General features: G+C 40.3%; 1 protein-coding gene across 4 annotated transcripts in view; it reads left to right on the top strand.

The window, feature by feature from the left end:
* The window catches only part of UQCC1 (ubiquinol-cytochrome c reductase complex assembly factor 1), a 101,760-nt gene that overhangs the window by 38,945 nt on the left and 39,932 nt on the right, over nucleotides 1-22,883 (top strand). For all 4 annotated transcript variants that reach the window (XM_060616424.3, XM_060616414.3, XM_060616405.3 and 1 more), the window contains 2 exons: nucleotides 2,686-2,743; nucleotides 17,770-17,878. In XM_060616424.3, coding sequence (XP_060472407.1) covers nucleotides 2,686-2,743; nucleotides 17,770-17,878 — 167 coding nt within the window. The remainder of the gene's footprint in view (nucleotides 1-2,685; nucleotides 2,744-17,769; nucleotides 17,879-22,883) is intronic.

Genomic DNA, 22,883 nt, shown 5'->3' with positions numbered 1-22,883 from the left:
CCATACTGCCTGAAAACTGCTTTGTTTTTAGCTCTTAAAAGACTTACTACCTTGGAGAGGAGGCTCCTTAATGAGTAAGTTCTGAGTCAGTGATTGAGGTTCATCATTTTATTGACACAGTCTTAAATAGTGACCTATTTAAGATATTTTAAACCCTAGTGTTTAAATAATTCACTGAGAAACAACCATAGTGAATATTTATTGAGTACGTATTAACTATTAACCATTTTGCTAAACGTTTTACAGGCCTTATCTCATTTAGTCCTCACAAATCCCTATAAGGTAGGTTCTCTTGTTCTCCCCATTTTTACAGAGAAGACAGCTGAGGCACAGAGAAGGCTAAATAACTTTACCCAGAGTCAAATAGCAAGTAAGAGGTAGAGTCAAGGTTTTGAATCAGGAGGTCTGACCCTAAAACCTGCATTAAACAAACAACTGTGTTAATACTGCCACTCCATAACAGCAATGAATTATTTAATTTTATCCAACTTGGTAGTGAGGAAGAAAGTACATAGCCTCAGAAAATAATGCACTGAGTGTATATTGTTGTAAGAGTGTGATCATGGCAGAAGACAGTAACAGATTTTAGCTTTGAAGTGTTTAAACATAGTTCATTGAGCTAAAGATCTGCTGTGCTTTTGTGTTGCTCATGCTCAGACATTTAGTGGTCTTGTTTTTTAGGGCTTTACTCTGGGTTTCTGTTCTGACCCCAGTGGATACAGGGAGTCAATATGCAGCTCTTTTCCCATCCTCAGCCCTGAGCCGACCCCCAGAATGGAAAATTGTGACCCAAGTCCAGCTGCTGGCCTGTCTTTGCTTTCCAGCCCAAGAACTGATTCCCTCTCTGAGAAAATTGGAAAGGCTCCTGGAGGCTGCTGAGAAACTTTGATGTAGAGGTAGCAATTGAACAGATTGTCCTTTAGAAGCAGCCAAATTTCATTTTCCAGATTGAAAGACAGACTTCCAAGAAAACTTTTCTTTTTAATGTTTTGTTCTAGCATCCAAAAAAGACCCAACTTCAGATCTGGGCTTGAGAGTTTCTCATGGCTATTCTTGTTCTAGGTGGAGGGTGGTTGGCCCACTCTCAGATGGCATGTATCTTAATAGCTGTATGGTTGGCCAGGCCTGCCTTCACCTCCCTCCTGCTGGGTTCCAAGAGGAAGTCCACTTGACAACTGCTGGGCACCTCCCAGTACACTCACCAGAGTATTTTGGTGTCACTTTGTGACGGACTTGGACTTAAACTCCTGCCCAACCGCGAGCTTGTTAATATTGTGGCTGCCCTCAAGTTACTTAGCCTTTTTGAGCCTCTAAATGAGTGTTATAATACCTCCCTTCAGGGTTAAAGTGAGGATTAAGTGAGAAAATTATTGACATGACTAGCAGTGGACCTGGCAGGAAGTATGGGCCCTTAGTGAATGTTAGGTTCTGATTATAGTGTTAGAGAAGCAGTTAGTGATTAAGAACATGGTGCCTGGAATCAAGCAGATCTGAGTTTGATCCCAGGTGTTTCATTTCATGGCTGTGTGACCTTAGGCAGTTGTCATGATCTCTCTAGGAGTCCATTTTCTCACCTGTCAAATGAGGGTAATATTAATACCCACCTCATAGGCCTGGTAGGATTCATTGAGCTTATGCCTGTAAGCACCAATTATAATGTCACACGTAGTAAGCCTATAAGGAATTACTGCTCTTTATTATTACTGGCGGTGTTAGTGTCCCTCACAGAGGTCCTACCCTGTGTTTTCTCTCCGAATGGCCCCTTTGTGTTATCATTTAGTACGTTGTATACTTCATTGTTTGCTGCAAGGCAGTATATATCCCTTTTATCTTGAGTCATTTCTCCAAAGGACTGATTGTACCCGAAGGGCCTGCATTTCCCACTGTTACTCATTTTCTTTGTCCTCTTGCTTTTGCTTTTCTCCCTGTCATGTAACAGGATGGGCACATTCAGCATTCAGTGGAGGACCCCTCATCTAGCCAGGGGCATTTCCTAGAGATCTGAGAATTGAGAGGTTTGGATGGCTAAGCACTGACCTGAGTTTTGGTAACTTAAAGCCCAGTTTTATCATTCCTACAGGTTGATGAATGGCCTTTCATTAGATATAATCTGCTTTTTTATTCAACTACAGCTCCCTACAGCCCCATTTCTTTCTCCTGGTCATTTATTTTGGACGAGTCATTCAGCATTCCCATGTTCCTAGCACACTGGGTCACCTTAAGGAAGACAGGAAAAAGAAACTAGAACTTAGACTTAGCAGGGCTCAAGTAAAAAAAGCCTGTACTTAATTCGGGTAGGCAAAGTAGTGTCTTCCTAGCTTTCCAGAAGAATTTGAGACCAGGAAGGGAAAATAACATGTTAGTTGGAAGGAACCATAGAGATCATCTAGGCCACATTATACAAAGTGAGAAAACAGCCTCTGAGAAGAAAAGTGATTTGCCCAAGGCCACACAGCAAAGTGGTAACAGGGCTGGAACTAGAGGGCTGGTTGTCTGACTGCATTCAATACTCTTTCAACTCGTAGTCTTATTCTGTGGTTCTACTGGCCCTCTCTATGGTAGTATAATCAGAGAGCACTATAACTGCCATATATTTAGTTGAGCAGATTCCTACCAATATTTAAAATATAGGCGATATTTTTCCTCTGAACCCTCACATATTTATACTTTATTATTATTTTCTAGGGTGTCAGATGCCTGATACATTCAATTCATGGTTTCTTATAACTCTGCTTCACGTCTGGTAAGTGAGCAATTTAAGTGAAGTCACCAAATTTTTTTTTTTTTTTTTAAACACTGCTGACTTGTAAGGTATAGCCTTCAGCAGGGCTGAATATATGAAATGGCAGTTGTTCAGGCATTAAAAACTGTTCCTTTCATTTTAATAACTAATGTCTTAAAGCACATTTTTACTAAAGGTCAAAGCATAGTCCCAGAAAGAACCTAATATTTGTAGGCTTTTCTCAAAGAACACCTACCCCAGTGAACAATGCTATCAGTATCTCTTAGAGACTCTATGAGCTTGGATGGAAAGTTCTCTCCCTTGGCTGTTTTAGGAAAGTTCACATTTACGTAAAAGTGGTTTGAATTGTGAGAATCCGTGGTCATTTTCATTGCTGGTCATCAGAAACTTATAACAAATTATAGCACTGACATTTACGCCTGTACCTCTAAAATGTGCATACAGGTTAGATTCGTGCCAGGTTTGTTGCGTGTAAAAATATTTAACACCTTAAACAGTATATTTTTTCTTCAGCTGCAAATTAAGTAGCCAAAAAAATCAATTTTTCATCTAATGTTACACAGTATTAAAGGTCAGAAGGATATAGGAGAGACGTTGAAGTGGGGGCTGGGGAATGCATTTATTGAACTGCCAGATCTCAGGAAAGTAAATTCTGGAGAACTAAGTTTACTACTTTGACCATAGTGAGTATCTGAGGAACGTGGGGAATGGTTGCCCTGTCAAAAGGACCCTTGTTTGAGACTGCCTTCAGCTGAGCTTTGCATCACAGAACTGACTACTATATAAAGACTTTTTGGTTTTGATCACCTCTGAAATATTTCTCCTGAACTCACATAGTCACTGAGATTGGCTAAGGGGCATAAGGTGGCAATTTATTTTATGTTATTTTTTTTCTAAGCGAGTACTTCATTGAGTGCACACTATGTCCCGGGCAGTTTGCTGGGAACTAGCTGTGGTTCTCAAGAAGCTCACAGTCGAGTGAGGGAGATAAGACATTTAAGTTTTTTCTTTTTCAAAATTTTATTTATTTATTTTGAGAGAGAGAGAGAGCGCGCGCACGCATGCAAGCACGGGGAGGGGCAGAGAAAGAAGGAGAGAGAGAATTCCAAGCAGGCTTTGCACTTTGAGCACAGAGCCTGACGTGGGGCTCAATCCCATGCACCATGAGATCATGACCCAAGCTGAAATCAAGAGTCAGATGTTCAACTGACTGAGCCATCCAGGAGCCTCAGGAGAGAAGATATTTAAAATAGTCAGTGACAAATCGGAGAATGGCTAAGTTCTGTAATAAATCTGAGTAAGTAGTGCCCATGGGATCATAGAGGAACCTGCAACTATCAAAACCATTACTAGTTCTGCCTCTTCTTTGAAATGTACCATGTCTTTTAGTCACATAGCTGTGAAGCCAAACTACCTTCTGTCTGAATGGTGAAGGTTAGGAAAAGGCTTAGGGAGGGCAGCTGGGTATACTGAGAGGAAAACTACTTTTTCAAGAGGAGAGGACTGCAGAAGTTGCACTGTAGAATTACTCACTGGAAAGGTGGGAGGGTTCAGAAGAGGCGAGGCTATTCCCAGAGGAGCTCAAAGATAATATTCAGAGCTTGTATGAAAGGCTCTTTATTGCCTATATAACTAGAGGTATCAGAGTGTTAGAGGGAGTGGATGGCAAAATCAAATATATAATCCCTGTGACCACATCCCAAGGTCAATCCCTAATAGTAGCCAGGAGAACCTTGAAACTACTTACAGTTCTCTCAAGATAGCCACCGTTTCCAGACATGCTTGCTGTGTCTTCCTTGCTGAGGTTGGTTTCATTTCTCAGAGGAATGGGGAGTACTACTATTACCAGTTAAGTAGCGGGAGGGAAGCTGTCTGCTTCAAATCTACATTTGGTCTTACCTCCACCCTTTCTCTTTAGTTCTCACCATCTGCAGTCTTCAGTGGAATGAATCAGTATCTTTCCAGTTTGAATCAACAAACTTTTATTGGGGACCTACTGTGTGTTAAGGACTGTGGGGCTTTGGAGAGATGGGTATGACATGATGTGCATTGTCTAGCAGATAACAGGCAGGAAGTATACTTTATGGCAACCTTTCCCACTGAATTCCTCTACAAACCTGACCCAGACACTTCAGACAACTGGCTGTCCTCAAATACTCCCATGTCTTTGCTCATATGTCCTGGGTGTTGTTCCTGATATTCCCTAAACCTAAAATGCTCATGTTTTCTCTGATAGAAATTCTCCTCACCTTTCATGGTACATCTCAATGTCATCTCTGCCACAGAGCACTCTTTATCCAATACTGCCCCCTACGCTGCAACCACCACCAAATTTGGATTTAGTTATACTTCCTTGTACTTCCAGAGTATCTGCTTGTGCCTTGGGCACGGCACTTCTTTCACCGTCATCCATTATAGGCAACTGTACTTCCTGCCTGAACTACAGTTTTGTAAAACTTGTGCTGTTTTGGGGCCCACTTGTGCTGTTATCCTCCAAGAAGAATTGGGGAGACTTTCTCTTCTAAGGGATAATCATTCCACCCAAGTCTGTGGAGAAGCTATGTTCTTCCAGCCCTGTTCTCTTAGCCTGAAGCTCCAAGAGGGTAACTGAAGGATAGCCAAGTCCAGTATTACAGGGCCCAGTGGACTTCCTAGAGATGTATAGGGTTGAAATACCTCCTGAAGGTGGTAGTATGAGGGAGAGGTTGGGAGGCTTAGAAAGCAGTCATAAAAGTAGAAAGAATCTGCCCCATCCCCCAAAGGAGGGAAAAAAACCCCTACTAAACAGAATACCCTGGCAGTGGACTTTTCAGAAAGCTTGCTTGGGTTCCCAAGGGTGATGGCTCCCTGTTGGCCTTTAGAATAGGGACAGGATTTCTCACATCCTTTTAGTTCCCCTGGAGGAGGTGTTGATGATTCCCTTATCCTATCTGCCTTCTCTAGTTCCCAAGTTTTTCTGTGTATGTCCAGTTTCTAGAGGGGCCTTATCAGTTGTGTATTCACGTGAACTTGTAGCAGCTGCAATGACTGTGTGTCCTTTGTCTTTGCTGAACAAGGTTAGTATTGAATGTGGCTGCTGAAAAATTGTTGAGAGAGGTTGCTGTCTAGGCTTTCCTGCATCCAAATGTGTACTTGATAAAAGCAGGCCTCCTCCTCTGTTTACTGTCTTGGGCAGTGGCACTGCAATCCATTCAGGTGTCCACACCAGAAACTGGGGAGACCTCCCTGACTCTTCCCTTACCCCCCTCATCTGGTCAGTCACCAGTCACCCCTTCAAACTTTTTTGCCCATGACCCACAGTAACAAATGAATTTTACTTTGCAACCCAGAACACACATGTCTCTGATACTACGGTTTCGTAAAACTTGTCCTTAAAATGTCAGATAATCTCTGATATTTTCTATTCCTTTTGAATTCATTTTAAAGAAAAAATTTAACATGTCACCTGTTAAATTGATTTTACTGGATTATAAGAAACAGTACTTGAAAACTGGTCTTTGGCCTCCCAACTTCCATCTTCACATGCCATTGATCTTCTCAATACAAATTAAATCAGCATGCATGCACGTGCCCACACACACACTCTCCCTAATGTTCTCCATTATTCTCAGGACAAAGTATATTTCTTAGCATGGCATTCAGATTCCACCAACTATGCCACCCCTGCTACTCTCATATGGTACTATTCTAGGTACTGCTATCACCACCACTCCCTCCTCTGCAAGATAAAACAATATTATATAATAGAAATACCAAGTTTTCTTCTGTCCAGAAAGCCCTTCTCTCTCCTCTTTACCTGACAAAACTCCTGTTTTTTCATTCAGTATCTAACTCAGGTATCATTTCTGTTTGAAACCTTCCCTTTCCTTTGAAAGCAAGAGTTAGTTCCTCTTCTGTGTTTACTTAGTATTTTAGGGACCTCTATCATAGCACTCATCACGTAACATTTTTATGTTTTATCGTATCAGTCTTCTTTGTGGATGGTGACTTTATTGAAAGCAAGAATTATTTTTATCTTTTTGGAAAGATATGAAAATGAGATATTACTTCTCATAGTTCTGTGTATTACTCTTAATTTGTATCAATAAGTGTTCATCAAGTAATTGATGTTCTCAGATCTAACTTGACTCGCACGGCATTTGGAAGGGTCCTGGCACTGTCTTTTGGTTGGGTGAGAGTGGCGAAGCTCTGCTCCTGCTTAAGTTTCTCTGGGTTGTTACATGTATGTAGCTGGAATTTATGTTGGCATTACAAGTGTTAATTGATTTGTAGAGACTCCTCTCAAAATTTGTCATGGAACGCTAGTACCTTCTAAATGCAGAAGCTAATTTTAGAAGATGGAATGGGATAAATAAAATTAGAGTATGCCTATGATGGAGATGGAATGGGGAGGGAGTAAAATGCAGTTTGTATTTTAATTTTAATTTTTTATTTTTTAAATTAAAAAAAAATTTTAATGTTTATTTTTAAGAGAGAGAGTGTGAGTGGGCGAGGGGCAGAGAGAGAGAGGGAGAGTCCAAAGCAGGCTCCAGGCTCCAGGCTCCAGGCTCCAAGGTGTCAGCACAGAGCCCGATGTGGGGCTCAAACTCACAAACCATGAGATCATGACCTGAGCTGAAGTCAGACAATTAACCGACTGAGCCACCCAGGCGTCCTGCAGTTTGGATTTTTAAAAATTATTTTAGGGGCGACTGGGTAGCTCATCAGTTAAGCATCCAACTTCAGCTCAGGTCATGATCTCACGGCTTGTGAGTTCGGGCCCCTCATCGGGCTCTGTGCTGTCAGCTCAGAGCCTGGAGCCTGCTTCAGATTCTGTCTCTGTCTCTCTCTACCCGCCCCTCTGCTCACACACTGTCTGTCTGTCTGTCTCTCTCATATATAGATAAACATTTTTAAAAAAATCTTAAAAAAATTATTTTAAAGTCAGGTGTGTCATAAATATAATTACCAAGCCCTTTACAAAAATGTTATCTTTTATTTATTTACATGTATTATCTCACTCATTGTTACAACTACTTTATTCTTGTTTTATATGAGGGATCAGAGGTTTTATATATGAGGGATCAGAGGTTTAGAGAAGTCAAAGAACTTGTCCAAAGAACTAGTTAGTACATGGTGGAGAGAAAATTCTAAGTGTGGATCTGGCTAACTCAACAGTGTTAAGTTGCTTTCCTCATTGGTAATTAAAACTACCAAAGTAATTAAAGAATTGCTGATTGATACTAATACTATTTAATATTTATTAATACTATTTATTATTTAAAGTACCTGCTTATTCTTTTTTTTAAAGTTTATTTAGAGAGAGAGTGAGCAAGTGGGACAGGGGCAGAAAGACAGGGAGAGAGAGAATTCCAAGCAGGCTCCAAACTGTCTTGAATTCACAAATCTTGAGATCATGACCTGAGCCGAAATCAAGAGTTTGATGCTTAACTGACTGGCGCCCCAGTACCAGCTCATTATTAAACATAAATCCATAAAATTTTAGGGGCACCTGGCTGGCTCAGTCTCTGGAGCATGCAACTCTTGATCTCAGGGTTGTGGGTTCTAGTCCTCCATAGGGTGTAGAGAATACTTTATAAAGGGAGGAGGGGGATGCTGCCTGGGTGGCTCAGTTGGTTAAGCGTCCAACTCTAGATTTCATCTCAGGTCATGATCCCATGGTTCATGAGTTCAAGTCCTGAATTGGGCTCTGCACTGACAATGTAGAGCCTGCTTGGGATTCTCTCTCCCTCTCTGTCCTTCCTCCGTCACACAAGCTTGCACTTTCTCTCTCAAAATAAATAAATAAACATTAAAAACATCTTAAATCCATAAAATTATTACATCTGTTCTCCAATTGAACCTGTCCTCACAGGGCCAGAGTGTGGGAGAGAGATATTAAATCATTAATAGAATACAGCTGAAATAGCATGATGAGAGGAAATGGCAGGGAGAAGAGGGGTACATAATTTAGATGGGGGGATGGGTCATTCAGGGAGGGCTTCACTGAAGAAATGACGTCTAAACTGATGAGTAGAAGTTAGCAAGTCAAAAGGTGCATGAAAAGCATTGCAAGTGAAGAGATCTAGTGGTTCAATCCTTTTACCAGCTGGGCCCTTTTTAAATATGAAATTTTATACCCAGTCACCATATATGCATAGATAAAGAATTGCTGTTTGGGTTGAGGAAGTGAGAATGACCTGTTCACTCAGGTCTTCACAATGTATGCACTGGTAAGGGACTCTTATGTAGCTCTGTGGAAACTCAGACCACAGTTTAAAAACCACAGATCCAGTTCAACCCTCTCATGATTACAATGGGGAGACGATTTTGGCAATTTTAAGGAATTTGTTCACAGGCCTCTTCATCTGTAATGGAGGACCTGAGATCCAAATCTGAAGCTAACTGCTCCTTCTCCATTCAATACTTGGCTTCCTGCTTGAGTGTTCCCTTTTGGTGGTCATGGAGATGGGGGTTTCTTCCCATTAATATGAACAGCATGGCACTGATCGCCAATGATATGAAATTGTTTCTTGGTACTCCCTGTCTTTGTCCTGGGAGAGGCCACAAGTAAAGTAGACCTGAGAACAGTTCAGGGTGATAAGCTCTGTGTATAGCAGACCCACAGATCTTATGGGAACACAGGGGAAGGAGGACTGCCTGGGGATTGTCAAGACAAGCAGTTGCATTGGCCTCCTGGGGTCTAGAACCAGAGGACATGGGATCTTAAGGAGTTATTAGGAGATTAAGAAGTAATTGTAAGCTACTTTTTAAGATACTCCAAGTGATTAAGATTGATAATCACTGATTGATAATCAGAAACAGGACAGAAGGGAAACATTTTGTTATTTGTTTTTTACTTTTATTTTGTTAGAGAGAGCATAAGTGGGGGAAGGATAATGGTGGAGCAGAGAGAGAGAGAGAAAGAGAGAGAGAATTTTAAGCAGACTCCATGCCCAGCGAGGAGCCCAACTTGGGGCTCGATCCCTCAACTGTGAGATCATGACCTGAGCTGAAATCAAGAGTTGGACACTCAACTGACTGAGCCACGTAGGTGTCCCTGTTTTTATTTTTTAATTTTAAGATGGGGAAATACTGGAACATTTTTATAAGTCTGGGGGAAGAAGCCTCTGACAAAGAAGACAAGGAAATAAATTGTGCAGGTGGGAAAGGGTTGGAAAACAGACTGGTCCCAGTCTCAGTCCAGCCAGAGAACTGCCTTGGCAGACACTCCCGGCCTTTGCAAGAGGGCTCTTCAAAATCGCCACAGCAGTTTTGATGCAGCTGTAGGGCTTTCAAGCTCATGCTGGATTCCAGCAACTTCAGATCTGCTATATATGGTGAGCCCTGGCCATGTGCACATCCTTTCTCTCCCTCCCCCAGCCAGTCATTCTGTTCAAACACACAAGTAGTTTTTGCCCAAACCAGAGGCCTATGCAGCATCATTTTGTCAACACCGCATAAACTAAAAGCACTGGTACCTGCTACCCAGGAGCTTGGTCTCTTGGGTCCGACAGGCAGGCCACAGGCCGGGTGTAGTTCTTGGAGGAGGCTCACTGTCAGGTGAGATGGCTTCAGGAAGTGCCTCACCCCACTTGTCTGTTTGCCCACAGACGGTCCTGTGGCCCCCATGCTCCCCACATAAAGGTTAGGCTTCATCGGGAGGGAGTTTAGGAAACCAGGTGGAGATAGCCATGTACACAGCCCCAGGAAAGGGTAAGCATGCCAGCTCACAAATAAATAAACTCATTCATTAGCACACTGCTGAGGCTTGAGTGTGGGCATGTAGGCTCTGCTTCCTTGGCCTCGGCTGATGGCAGAATAAGGGAAACAAGCTATGTGAAAGTCCCCTTTGGGATTCCTTCATTAGCAGCCAGAGTGACAGACCTGTCTTGAATGCCCACCAGTCTTCATTGAATTCCAAATCAGATCCACTCTGAGCAGCTTATAAACTACCATGAGGGAGAAAGAAGGCCAAAACACAACTGGTATTGTCAGAAGGCCCAAACAGAGCGAGTGGTACAGGATACTCGGAGCTGCCAATACATGGCAGGAGGTCAGCGTCAAGAATAACAAGAATTCTTCCCTCCCAGATTTAGGTAGAGAGGAGGAAAGCATGGCTAGGACTGTTGTTCCTTGGAACTCTGCAGGCAGTGTCGCTGTCTTCTTCCTTGTCTGATCTAGCAGGGAGAGGCTCTTGGAACTGTGCTGTCACAGAATGGGGGAAATAGCTGATAGGGACACTGACCTGGGAGACACTGTGGCTTAGGGGAAAGCAGAAGTTCAGGCTTCATTCTAGCTCTGCTCTTTTAAGTTACTTAAGTAATTATAAAATACATTTTAAGACTTTCCAAGTGATTAAGAAAGGTGATCACTAAAGGGAGAAACAGGATGGAAGGGAAACTTTCTAAAAATTTTTTATTTTAAGATAGGGAAACACTGAAACATTTTATAAGTCTAGAGGTAGAAGCCTTTTTAAAAAAATTTTATTTAAAAAATGTTTTTTGGTGTTTATTCACTTTAGAGAGAGAGAGAGAGGGAGAGAAAACGAGTAGGAGAGGAGTAGAGAGAGAGGGGGACACAATCCGGAGCAGGCTCCAGGCTCTGAGCTGTCAGCACAGACCCCGATGTGGGGCTTGAACCCACAAACCATGAGATCATGACCTGAGCCGAAGTCGAACACTTAACTGACTGAACCACCCAGGCACCCCAAGGAAGAAGCCTTTTTACTTCCTTCTCTGCTTTCCTCAGAGCATGAGTGTTCTTTTTTGTGAAATGAGAACAGTTAAACTAGGTTTAAAGAGTGAATGCAAATGCATTTTTGAGTGACAAGTCTGATATTAGAGGGCGCCATCAGTGACAGTAATCATTATTATTATTTGCCTTACGGTAAAATTTTTATCTTAGCCCTTTGTCTTTTGAAACTCCTAGTGAGTGAGTCTTTTTCCCTTTTCCCCTGTCGCTGTGCTTACCTTTCAGTGATAGTTGGGAGTCAGGACTAGGGCTTGACCACTCCTTTTTTTCTTTACTTTGCTAGCTGAGTTATTTGCTTTCCTTATGTGTAAAAGATATCAGTATTATTTATGAGCCACTGGGATCACTGAGCGACAAGGATGTACTGTGAAGCTCAAAACCTCAATAATAAGTTGTGGGTTTAAGAGCATCATCAAACTTGGGAGGGGTAACTGGAATTGCTCCTAAGCAGAGAGTAGTTTATATACAGACTAAGTCCACACTCAGGGTAGGTACTTAGTAGATACTTGTTAAATAAATGATTAAATTATTTATTTAATAACAGGAATGTTTTTATTACTAGAGTCTCTCTTTGTAAAAAGATTTTTAAAAGTAATCTATTTTTGGTCACCTGGGTGGTAGAATTGGTTAAGCATCTGACTTTGGCTCAGCTCATGATCTCATGGGTACATGAGTTTGAGCCCCGCATTGGTTTCTCTGCTGTCAGCGCAGAGCCTGCTTTGGATCCTCTGTCCCCGCCCTCTCTCCCCCTCCCCTGTGTGTGTGAGCTCTTTCTTTTTCAGAAACATAAAAAAAAAAAAGTTTATAAAAGGTAAAAATAAAAAAAATCTATTCTTTAATTTTTTTAATGTTTATTTATATTTCAGAGAGAGAGAGAGAATGCACGCACGCACTCGTGAGCTGGGGAGGGGCAGAGAGAGACAGAGACAGAATCTGAAGGAGGCTCTGGACTCTAACCCACGAGCCATGAGATCATGACCTGAGCTGAAGTTGGATGCTTAACCAACTCAGCCACCCAGCTGCCCCTAAAAATAATTTCTTTTTTGAGGAGTTTTAGGTTTGAGCAGAAGGTTATCTCTTTTTAAAGTTTGTTTTGCATTCTTAAGAGCAATTTTTATTATGTTTTATTTAGCAGGGAGGTGTTCCCCCCCCCCCCCCGCCCCACTTTCTTCTCCACTTTCCCTAGAACAGAGCTCTGAAATTATGAAGTTGAATCAGTAGTAAAATGTAATTTGGCTTCTCAACATTTAATTTAAACATTTATTATGAGGAATGTATCCAAGATGGAAATTAAAATAGAGCTGTCCTGTTCTGTTACTTAAACCTAGTGTTCTCAGTTGTTGTGGAATGTAGTTTCCTTAGTGACTCAGACTTAACTGTTGTACAGTCAGAGCCTGTGACGGGTGCTGGCTTTGTTTTGTGGTGGGCACCAGGGTCATCATGTCTTTTTCGTGTTTGTTTACCATTTTGGATTTGCTTCATTCATTGTCTTTTCACCTGCCAGTGTACTTTAACCTTTTCTGGATGATTTGGGGGGGTCCTGGTAATGCTTAACTGTAATTTGCCAGACTGTCTTTGAGTTGCGCTGGGTTGTTGAACCTCAGTTGCTGTGCTATTGTTTGTGTGTGTGTGTGTTTGTTTTCAATATATTTTTAGTTTCTTTCTTTCCTGTTAGGCTGCCAATAGTTACTTTTTGTTGTTGTAGGTATTCTTGCCTCAAGTTAGCCAGTCTTCCTCTTCTGATAGGCTATTTCTTTTTTTTTTTTTTTTTTAACGTTTATTTATTTTTGAGATAGAGAGAGAGACAGAGCATGAATGGGGGAGGGTCAGAAAGAGGGAGACACAGAATTCGAAACAGGCTCCAGGCTCTGAGCTGTCAGCACAGAGCCCCACGCGGGGCTCGAACTCACGGACCGCGAGATCATGACCTGAGCCGAAGTCGGCCGCCCAACCGACTGAGCCACCCACGCGCCCCTGATAGGCTATTTCTAATGTGATGCTAGTTTTGAAACTATTACTGCCCTTGTGAAGATTAAATGAAAGAAAAAGAGAGTAAATGGATTCTAAGATATGTACTAGTCATTAGAGGCAGCAGAAAAACAGTACAACTCTGGGACAAGATTATCAGGGTTCAGATCTCACCTATAAATCTAGTGGTTTGTAACTCTGGACAAGTTACTTCTCAAAGACTCAGTTTCCTCATTTAAAAAGTCGGGACAGTAGGAAGACCAGCCTTGGACTACACCAAAAGAAAAATCTTTTCATAGTGAAGGAAACCATTAACAAAATAAAAAGGCAACCTACTGAATGGGAAGGAGAAGATATTGACAAATGATCTATATGATAAGAGGTTAATGTCCAAAGTCTATAAAGAACTTCTATGACCCAGCATTCCACCACAAATAAATAATCCAATTAAAAATGGGCAGAGGACCCAAATAGACATTTTGCCAAAAAAGACATGTAGATGGCCAGCAGACACATGGAGAGATGTTCAGCCTCACTCATCGTCAGGGCAGTGCAAATCAAAACTATAGTGAGATAACACTTTACAGCTGTGAGAATGGCTAGCATCAAAAAGACAAGAAATAACAAGTGTTGGCGAGGCTGTGGAGAAAAAGGAACTCTCGTGTACTGTTGGCAGGAATGTAAATTGGTATAGCCACTGTGGAAAACAGTATGGAGGTTCCTCAAAAAATTGAAAACAGAAATCCCATATGGTCCAGGAATTCCACTACTGGGTATTTACCCAAAAAATGAAAACACAAATTTGAAAATATATATGCACCTCTGTGTTTATTGCAGTATTATCTACAATAGCCAATATATGGAAGCAGCTGAAGTGTCCATTCGTAGATGAATGGATAAAGAAGATGTGGTGTGTGTGTGTGTGTGTGTGTGTGTGTGTGTGTGTATATATATATATATATATATATATATATATAATGGAATATTACTCAGCCATAAAAAGGATGAGATCTTGCCAGTTTTCACAACAAGGATGGACCTAGAGGGTATATGCTAAGTGAAATAAGTCAGAAAAATACAAACACCGTATGACTTCACTTATGTATGGAATATCTAAAAAAACCAAATGAATAAACAAATAAAAAGCAGAAATAGCTTCATAAGTACACCGAACAAACTGATGGTTGCCAGAGGGGAGAGAGGTTGGGGGATGGGCAAAATGGCTGAGGGAGTTTCCAGTTTATGGAATGAATAAGTCATGGAGATAAAGGATACATCATAGAGAACATAGTCAAAATGGTATCGTAATAGGGTTGGATAGTGACAGATGGTAGCTACACTTGTGAACATAGCATAATGTATACTTTATGGTCTGAGAAAATCTGTGCCTTTTAAACCTCAGAAGGCAGGTGTATTAACAAACTACAGAATTTTCAAATAAATGAAGAATTCCATTACCTCACTATTACTGTTGATGAATTAGCCTCTGACGACACTTAAGCATCAAAACACACAGTGTCTTTTCAGGTGAGAGGCTGACATGAGTGATTTGATTAAGAAAATTTTATGGAAAAGGACTATTGAACTTTCCCTGGTTTGTTGCTGCTTTGGAATACATTCTGTATCATGTGAAGAAGCCAAGTCTTTTTCCATGACCTGTTTTTATTGTTATAAAGTATTATTTCTTAGGCACTAACTGGGTTCAGAGGTTACAAATTTAAAATCACAGCATAAGCCAATCTCCTGGTTGGAAGGGATATTAAAGATCATGTAGTGAACTTGTCAGATAGCTGAGTTCTCACAAAGCATTTGTTCACTCTTAAGAAGTAGGCACATTCTGTGTCTTGGGCTTATTCATTCCATCATTCAAATCTTCAGAAACTTCTGCTAGAAAGTTATTGTTTTCAGTGTTCAGTGTTGAGTGATTCTTTCTTCCCCTGTGGCTTACCCATTGATTCTGACTCTTAACTCTTGGACAAATAGTCTAATTGCTTTCCTACAATATTTAAGGCAACTCACCTGTTTTTCTCCAGGTTATAGATCTTCTGATCTTTCATCTCTTCCTTTTGTCTCTTAAAATATAATATTCAGGGGCACCTAGGTAGCTCAGTCAGTAGAGCGTCCAACTTTGGCTCAGGTCATGATCTCGCAGTTCATGGGTTCAAGCCCCACATCAGGCTCACTGCTGTCAGCCTATCAGTACAGAGCCTGCTTCAGATCCTCTGTTCCCCTCTCTCTGCCCCTACCTGCTTACACTCTCCCACCCAAAATAAGTAAATATTAAAAAATAGATATGTATATATAAGATGATATTCAAAACTATGGACAGTATTTCAAGCAGAGTCTGACCTGTGCTGAATGGAACAAAAATGTCACTTTGCACATCGAAGATACTGTATTTCCATTATTGTATCTAAAATCACATTTATTTGGGGGGTAACCTCATCATTACCTTGACATCCTTTGAAGTCAGTTGTCAACTTAAGCCTATAAGGCTTTTTCACATGTAAATGGGCATGACTCACCTATCTTGTACCTACAGTTCGTTTAGACCCAAGGGCAGGACCTTAGGTTTATCCCTGTTCAAATTCATTCTGTTAGATTCAGCCCATTGAAATGGTCTCTTGGAGTATTTTTGGTTCATGGTAGGGTCATCCAGCATATTTGTCTTCCTGCCCAGCCCCTTGTCATCTGCAAATTTGGTAAGTATGTTTTCTTTTCTACATCTTTAGTTGTTAACAGAGATGTTGACACAGGCCAGGCTGGAATCATTCCATTGTACCATACGATTGCTAGTAGATTTTAACGGGCAGGATTGTCAGTTTAGAATGACTATTCCATAACTATAGCAGGAATTATCTTTTGGTGAGTAGCCCAGTTGTAGCTGCTTAAAAATTTAAATAAGAGATAATATGGGGCGCCCGGGTGGTTCAGTTGGTTTAGTGTCTGACTTCGGCTCAGGTCATGATCTCACGGTTCGTGGGTTCGTGCCCTACATTGGGCTCTGTGCTGATGGCTCAGAGCCTGGAGCCTGCTTCAGATTCTGTGTCTCCCTCTCTCTCTGCCCTTCCCTTGCTCGCACTATCTCTCTCTCTCCCTCAAAAATAAAGATTAAAAAAAATTTTTTTTAATTTAAATAAGAGATAATAGAAATAGGGATGTTCATTGAGATTAGGGACTAGTTTGGAAAGTTGATGACCCTGTTTATATTCTTATATATAATTAAGTATAATATTATATTTACTAATTAATAAAATAAAATATAATTCTTATATTCTTATGGAAGGTCTTAAGAAGAAAGCTTTATGGGCTAATTAGAGGCAATGTGGTATAGGAGAAGCCCTAAACTTTGCCCTGAGATGTTTTATTCACTTACTTATTTAGCAAATAATTACTAAGTGCCTACTATACTTAAGCCCTGGATATAGAATGGTTAAAAATAAAAAAAAATTCAGGCTTCATCTTTGCCTTCAGTGGAACTTATATTCTCATGGGGGAAATGATTTGATAATTACATAGGTAAAATCATCATACTTTCTGTGATCTGTGTTCTAGGTAGGTGCCATGCCTAGACACACACCTTGTGTGTATTGTGTATGACAAACAACACAAGTCATATATTTAATTTAAACACTTCTAGTAGCTCCATTTTAAAAAGTAAAAAGAAAATATTCTGAAATTAATTTTAATAGAAGGTTTTATTTAACTCAGTTATATTTAACTCCACTTATATCTGAAATAATATGTAAGCATGTAAGCAGTATAAAAAAATTTGAGATATTTGTAGTCTTTTTGTTGAACTAGATCTTCAAATCTTAAACTTATACCACATGTTAGTTGGAACCGGTCACATTTAAAGTGCCTAATAGCCACACGTAGCTAGTAGCTTCTGTGTTGGACAGCACAGCATTATACCCATCTTTACAGACTACTCTATGGTATTGGGCAAATTACTTTCCATCTTTAGGACTCCTGTTTTCATTCAGTAAAATGACGGATTTTGACTTGCTTATCTTCTAACAATTAAATGTGTGTCCTTTTCATGTATGAGAGTGCCTTCTGAGGTACTGTAAATAATCTCTCTGTTGATCTGGGTGTTGCTTACATGGCTATATATAACATGTAAACATCCATCAAGCTATATACTTAAGATTTGTGTGCTTTACAGTATCTATGTTATACCTCAGTAAAAGTGTTGTTTTTTTTAATAAGATCATTTCCAGTTTTTTTGATTCTGTGTGTTCTTTGCTGAAATTACCCATTACACACGTGTGATATAAAAAATGCAAACAACCAGTTACTCTTTATGTCTTTTTCCCATCCAGGATGTGTCTAGTCCGAATGAAACAGGAAGGCCGGAGTGGGAAATACATGTGTCGTATCATAGTTCATTTCATGTGGGAGGATGTTGAGCAGCGTGGCAGAGTCATGGGGGTAAGTAAATGCTATCAGATTCTGATCCTGGACAACTCCAATGAGGGATTGCCTGACTTGAGTTGAAGTTTTATCTGTGCTAGAAGGGCTTTGCTTTTAGATTTCTGTGTGATGCTGCCTAATGTCAAGTGGTAATTCAGCTAGAGTTGCTTCTGCTTCTGTGGAGACTGACATGCCGTGGACACTTTATGTGTTTGCACACATTATTATGTTTTGTCAATGTGAGGACATCCTGTGCATGGAAATGAAATTGTTAAGCCCAAATAATGGTGGTAGGAGGGAAGGGATGGGTTTGTTGAATGGAGGAAATCAGATAATAATTGAATTTTAGGACACTATGCCTTTGACACCAATTCAGTGTTTGAACCAGTTCTCCTCTAAATTAGTTTTGATGGAAATACCCTGGCATTGGGCCTACACTGTCCTCAGGAACTGAAAATGAAAAACAAGTCCTTGATCGCTTAACCTAGACTAATTCAGCATCATATCTGCTGAAAATGTACATTAGTACATTTAATAATTAACCTGAGAAAGGAGAATATATAGCATATATATAACATAGAAGGTAATGATAATAGAAACATGACACCAAAACATTAGAATACAGTTGGTTATACAAAGAGTAATCTTTTCCTTTGTATATTATGTGTTTTTGTGTCTAGACCATATTTTAATAGATTGTAATCCTTGTTTTTTTCCCATTTCATTGCCTCCCAGTTGGGACCATCTAAAGCAGAACCATCAGAAGGGGTCATGAAATGGGTTAATTTATTTTTTGTTTTTGTTTTTGTTTTTGTTTTTTTTTTTCATTACAAAGTTCTCCCTATGGACTGAGGAGTAAACAAAGTTTATGTATGTATTATAAAACTCATACATATTCATAGAATAAAAATCAAAGAGTAACAAGCGTTTAATGTAGAAACAAGTGTCTCTTACCCAGGCAAGCTCCCCCAGAGTAACCTTTGTTAATAGTTGATGTGTATCCTTCTGGTTGTTTTCTTTTTTTTTTTTTTTTTTTAGCGTTTATTTATTTTTGAGACAGAGAGAGACAGAGCATGAACGGGGGAGGGTCAGAGAGAGGGAGACACAGAATCTGAAACAGGCTCCAGGCTCTGAGCTGTCAGCACAGAGCCCGATGCGGGGCTCGAACTCACGGACCGCGAGATCATGACCTGAGCTGAAGTCGGACGCTTAACCGACCGAGCCACCCAGGCGCCCCCTTCTGGTTGTTTTCTATACAAATGCAAATGTGTAAATGTATATTCTTTTAACACAACACAGATGGGCTTCTACTACACACAGTTTTGCATCTTGGCTTTTTAACTTAATATATATTAGATATGTTTTTACTTTACAATTATTTTTAAAATTCAAAATATTTTAACTGAGATTGAAATCTCCATACTCCTCAATCTCATTCCTGGCCAGTTATCTCCTTTCAAGAAGTAGTTACTGATCCATTTTAGTATATATCTTTTAAGGCTTTTTTCCGTGTAACTTCTTACAGAAAATATGTAGTATTGGTTTTGTGTTTATATATTTTATTATACATGATATCATCCTCTATGTGCTAATGTGTAATAAATATGTACTTAGTTTTTTCACTCAACAATATGTCTTGGAGGTTTTTCCATGTTGCATAGGAGTTAACCTATGTTGCATAGGGAGGTTGTCCCCCATGTTTTATTTATTGTAATTATTTTCACACACTCGTATGTTATTGTCTGATGGTATCATGTGCTTACTCTTTGTAAAATTGTGGTCTTTGAGACTAAATCATGGAAATGATGGTTGTCCATTGAGAGCGTATTTCCAAATTCTCATGTCTTTGGAGGAACTGCATATATAGGAAGCACAGTGGACATGGGTTTGTTTTTAGATGTCTTCAATAACATTTACATGCCTTTCTCTGGGACAATAGAATGTTGGCATTTATGTTCATTCTAAGATGATAGCATATGTCAGAGTTTTAGCTGCTGTCATCATCATCATTTGTTTTGGAGATAGTGTGGATTGACTGCCTTTGTAATTGTGTTCTTTGGTTCCTTGTTCATGTGACTAAACTTTCTGCTGTCTTTGCTGCCCAGAATGGCTCGTCAGCCTTTAAGCTATATGTGCAGCTTGGCGTTCTGCATGCCCTCAAGTACTTACTGTCCAACGCTGTGGCAGCACACAGTGGACATGGGTGGTGCTGCTAGTTTCAGATCACTTAATGGTAACCAGTGACACCCCTGGCCAGCCAAAGCCTTGGCTGTCTGACGTGCAGTGACACAGTAGCTCTTCTATTAGTTAGCTTGTTTTTCTTATCACTATTGACTAAACCCTGCTGGACATTGGACTGCTGGAGCCATGTGGGCCACAGCTGTCTACAACGTGAATAGCTTCATGAACCATAGGTACTGACTCTTGAACTACAGAAACCTCTTAGTTATTAACCTTCCACCATGAATTTCCTTTGGACCTCCATATATATCTCCATCACAATCTCCAACACTTTGAACCTTCTTCTGTGTTACTTTATAATGTCACTTTTACTTGACTGCATGCTTAATGAAGGCAGGAGACCTGTCTTAATGCTTTTTTGCTTACATAGTAAACATCAGATGAATAAATACTTGTTGAATGAATGAATTGAACTTAAGCCTCTGGAATTCTATTTTAAAGCCAGCTTATCAGATAGATGATACTTGATTTGTTTCTAGTCCACATATACATCAGTGCAGTCCTGCAGGAATTAGTTTTTCCTCCGCACCCCCCTTCCCATTTTATCCAACCATTCTTCTTTCTGAATTGTTCTAGATATGGTGTTGCCCTACAGAGAAGTGTTAGATCAGTGTCTCACTTTTTATGTGCCTGTAGTCCACCTGGGGATCTTGTTAAAATACAGATTCTGATTCTGTAGGTTGGGGTGGAGCCAGAGACAGAGAGTCTACATTTCTAGAGAGCTTCAAGTGATGCCAGTGCCACAGGTGGAGCAGGGTGAGAATGGGGCAACCACACTTTGAATAGTCAAGTTTTCGATGATCCATAACACTCTCACAAGTTACAGACTTGTGAGTTCACCTGCATGAAGAGAAATGCCAAGCCCCAGTTTAGTTATAAAGACTATAAATAAAAAATGGTGGTTTAAAAATAACAGAGGTTTGGAAGAGTTGGGAAATTACTATTATTGCTTTTCTGTTATAATTGACTTGATCCTCCCCCACCCAACTCATGGTATAAACAGGCAGACACCCTTTATGCAGGCAAGAAAATTGTTAACTACTTCTCTGTTGTGAGTGTGATTGTATGTATAGAGGGGGTCCCAGACTTCCGTGTGCGTACAGCCTACAGAAGTGGGAAAGTTAGGGACATGTGGCTGGAGAAAGTAGTAGGGAGCCAGTGTGGCTTTGTTCTGACCCTGGCTGCCAAGTCTTTCCTCCTCTGTGCTTCAATTTCCTTTAAAAAAATGTGGATTATTGGGGTGCTTTGAAAATCTGTGATTTGAAGGTGGTAATTTGTAAATCTTTCTCTGTGTAATTTGCCATCCCAGGTGTACATCTTTAAGAAAACTCATATAAAAAGTAGAATTCATAAGACTGATCAACGAAGTGGTGATTTTTTACATGCCAAAGAATTCTTAGAGGCTATTACTTTGAGTGGAGCCATTTGCAATTAATGATGAATCAGAAATTTGAATCAAGAACTCCCTTGAACTTAGAATTGCAGTCTCATTTGGTGAGGACATTTTCATTTAAAACATTTTTGCTTTTTATCGGCTTTTAGGAGCCCAACTATTGTGAAAAACAAGGCAGACTCATATATCATTAGTGAAGTCGGTATAAAATATAAGTGTTAAATTTGAGGTTACAAAAATCACATCAATAATTTAGAGCGTTCTAACTAAAAAAAAATTATTTGGGATTTAAACATATAAATTAGCTGTGGAAATAAAGTTCATTATATCACCTCATCTGGTCTTGTTTTATTTCATTAACTGGTTCTTAAAAACCTTTGTGAGCTGAGTTGCAGCTGAAGAGGTTGGAGACCATTTTTCCTTGGGCCCTTGCCTCACTCCTGAGTGTTGGTAAGAGTAGAGAACTAAGACTTGACGCAGCTGTAAAAACAGACAGCGCCTTTGGCCTCAGCACTTTCTCCTGGTGCAGGCACATTTCAGATGTAAATTTCACTTTCTGCCTCTCCTACTAATGAAGTAAGTTTCTTTTGCTGGGTTTGCAGCCAGGTGTGTCCAGTCTTGTGGCTAACCAGGGCGCTTTAGTTAATTTTTCCATTTGTGACATTTCAACCAAACTTAAAAAACAAACATAAAAATTAGCTCAAGGCAGTGGCTCAAAGTGTTAATGGTAACCTTAGGCTGGCTAAACGACTTCCTCTCAGTTCTGCCCTGCCAGACATCTCCACCTTGTGGCTTACAATGAGCAGGTTTAAGCTTTCCAAGCTTTGGAAGACGGGTGGGAAGGAGTAGGTAAGAAATTCCAAGTTTATCCTTATCAGTGGTCCCTGGCATGCCAGGTGTCTCCTCTGGACTTCAGATGATTTCTTGCTAGCACCTTTCCAGAATAAGGATGAACCTCTCATCACCTCAAGGTCTTCTGTTCTCTTCTGTAACAGAGCTGCTTCATGGGGTGGTGCAAAGGGCCTAGAAAGAGGTGGAGGAGCTGTGGGCTGAACTGGACTCCTTTGTAAAATTCTACTTTGCTTTTTAGAACCAGCATTTTGCTTTGCAAGGTCCTCTGTGATCATACTCCAGACTACCTTTCCAAACTCATTTCCTCTAGCTCTTTGTGAACTGTAAATATGTGAAACCTTCTAGCACATGTGCCTGGCACATAGGAAGCACTCAATGAACATCACATTCCATCCTTGCTTCACATACTCTTCACCCCAGCCAGGCTGAATGCCTTGATCTTCCTGTCTTGTGTCTTTCCCCGTGAGATACCACTCTAGGTTGCCTAAACACCATAGCCCCAATTCCTTTACATCCCTCCACCCCATACTAGAAGAC

This window comes from Panthera onca, chromosome A3, assembly GCF_046562875.1.
Source record: "Panthera onca isolate mPanOnc1 chromosome A3, mPanOnc1 haplotype 2, whole genome shotgun sequence".
NCBI classification, from domain to species: domain Eukaryota; kingdom Metazoa; phylum Chordata; class Mammalia; order Carnivora; family Felidae; genus Panthera; species Panthera onca.
Note: the sequence above shows the minus strand (reverse complement) of the source record. Positions and strands in the feature narration are given on the sequence as shown.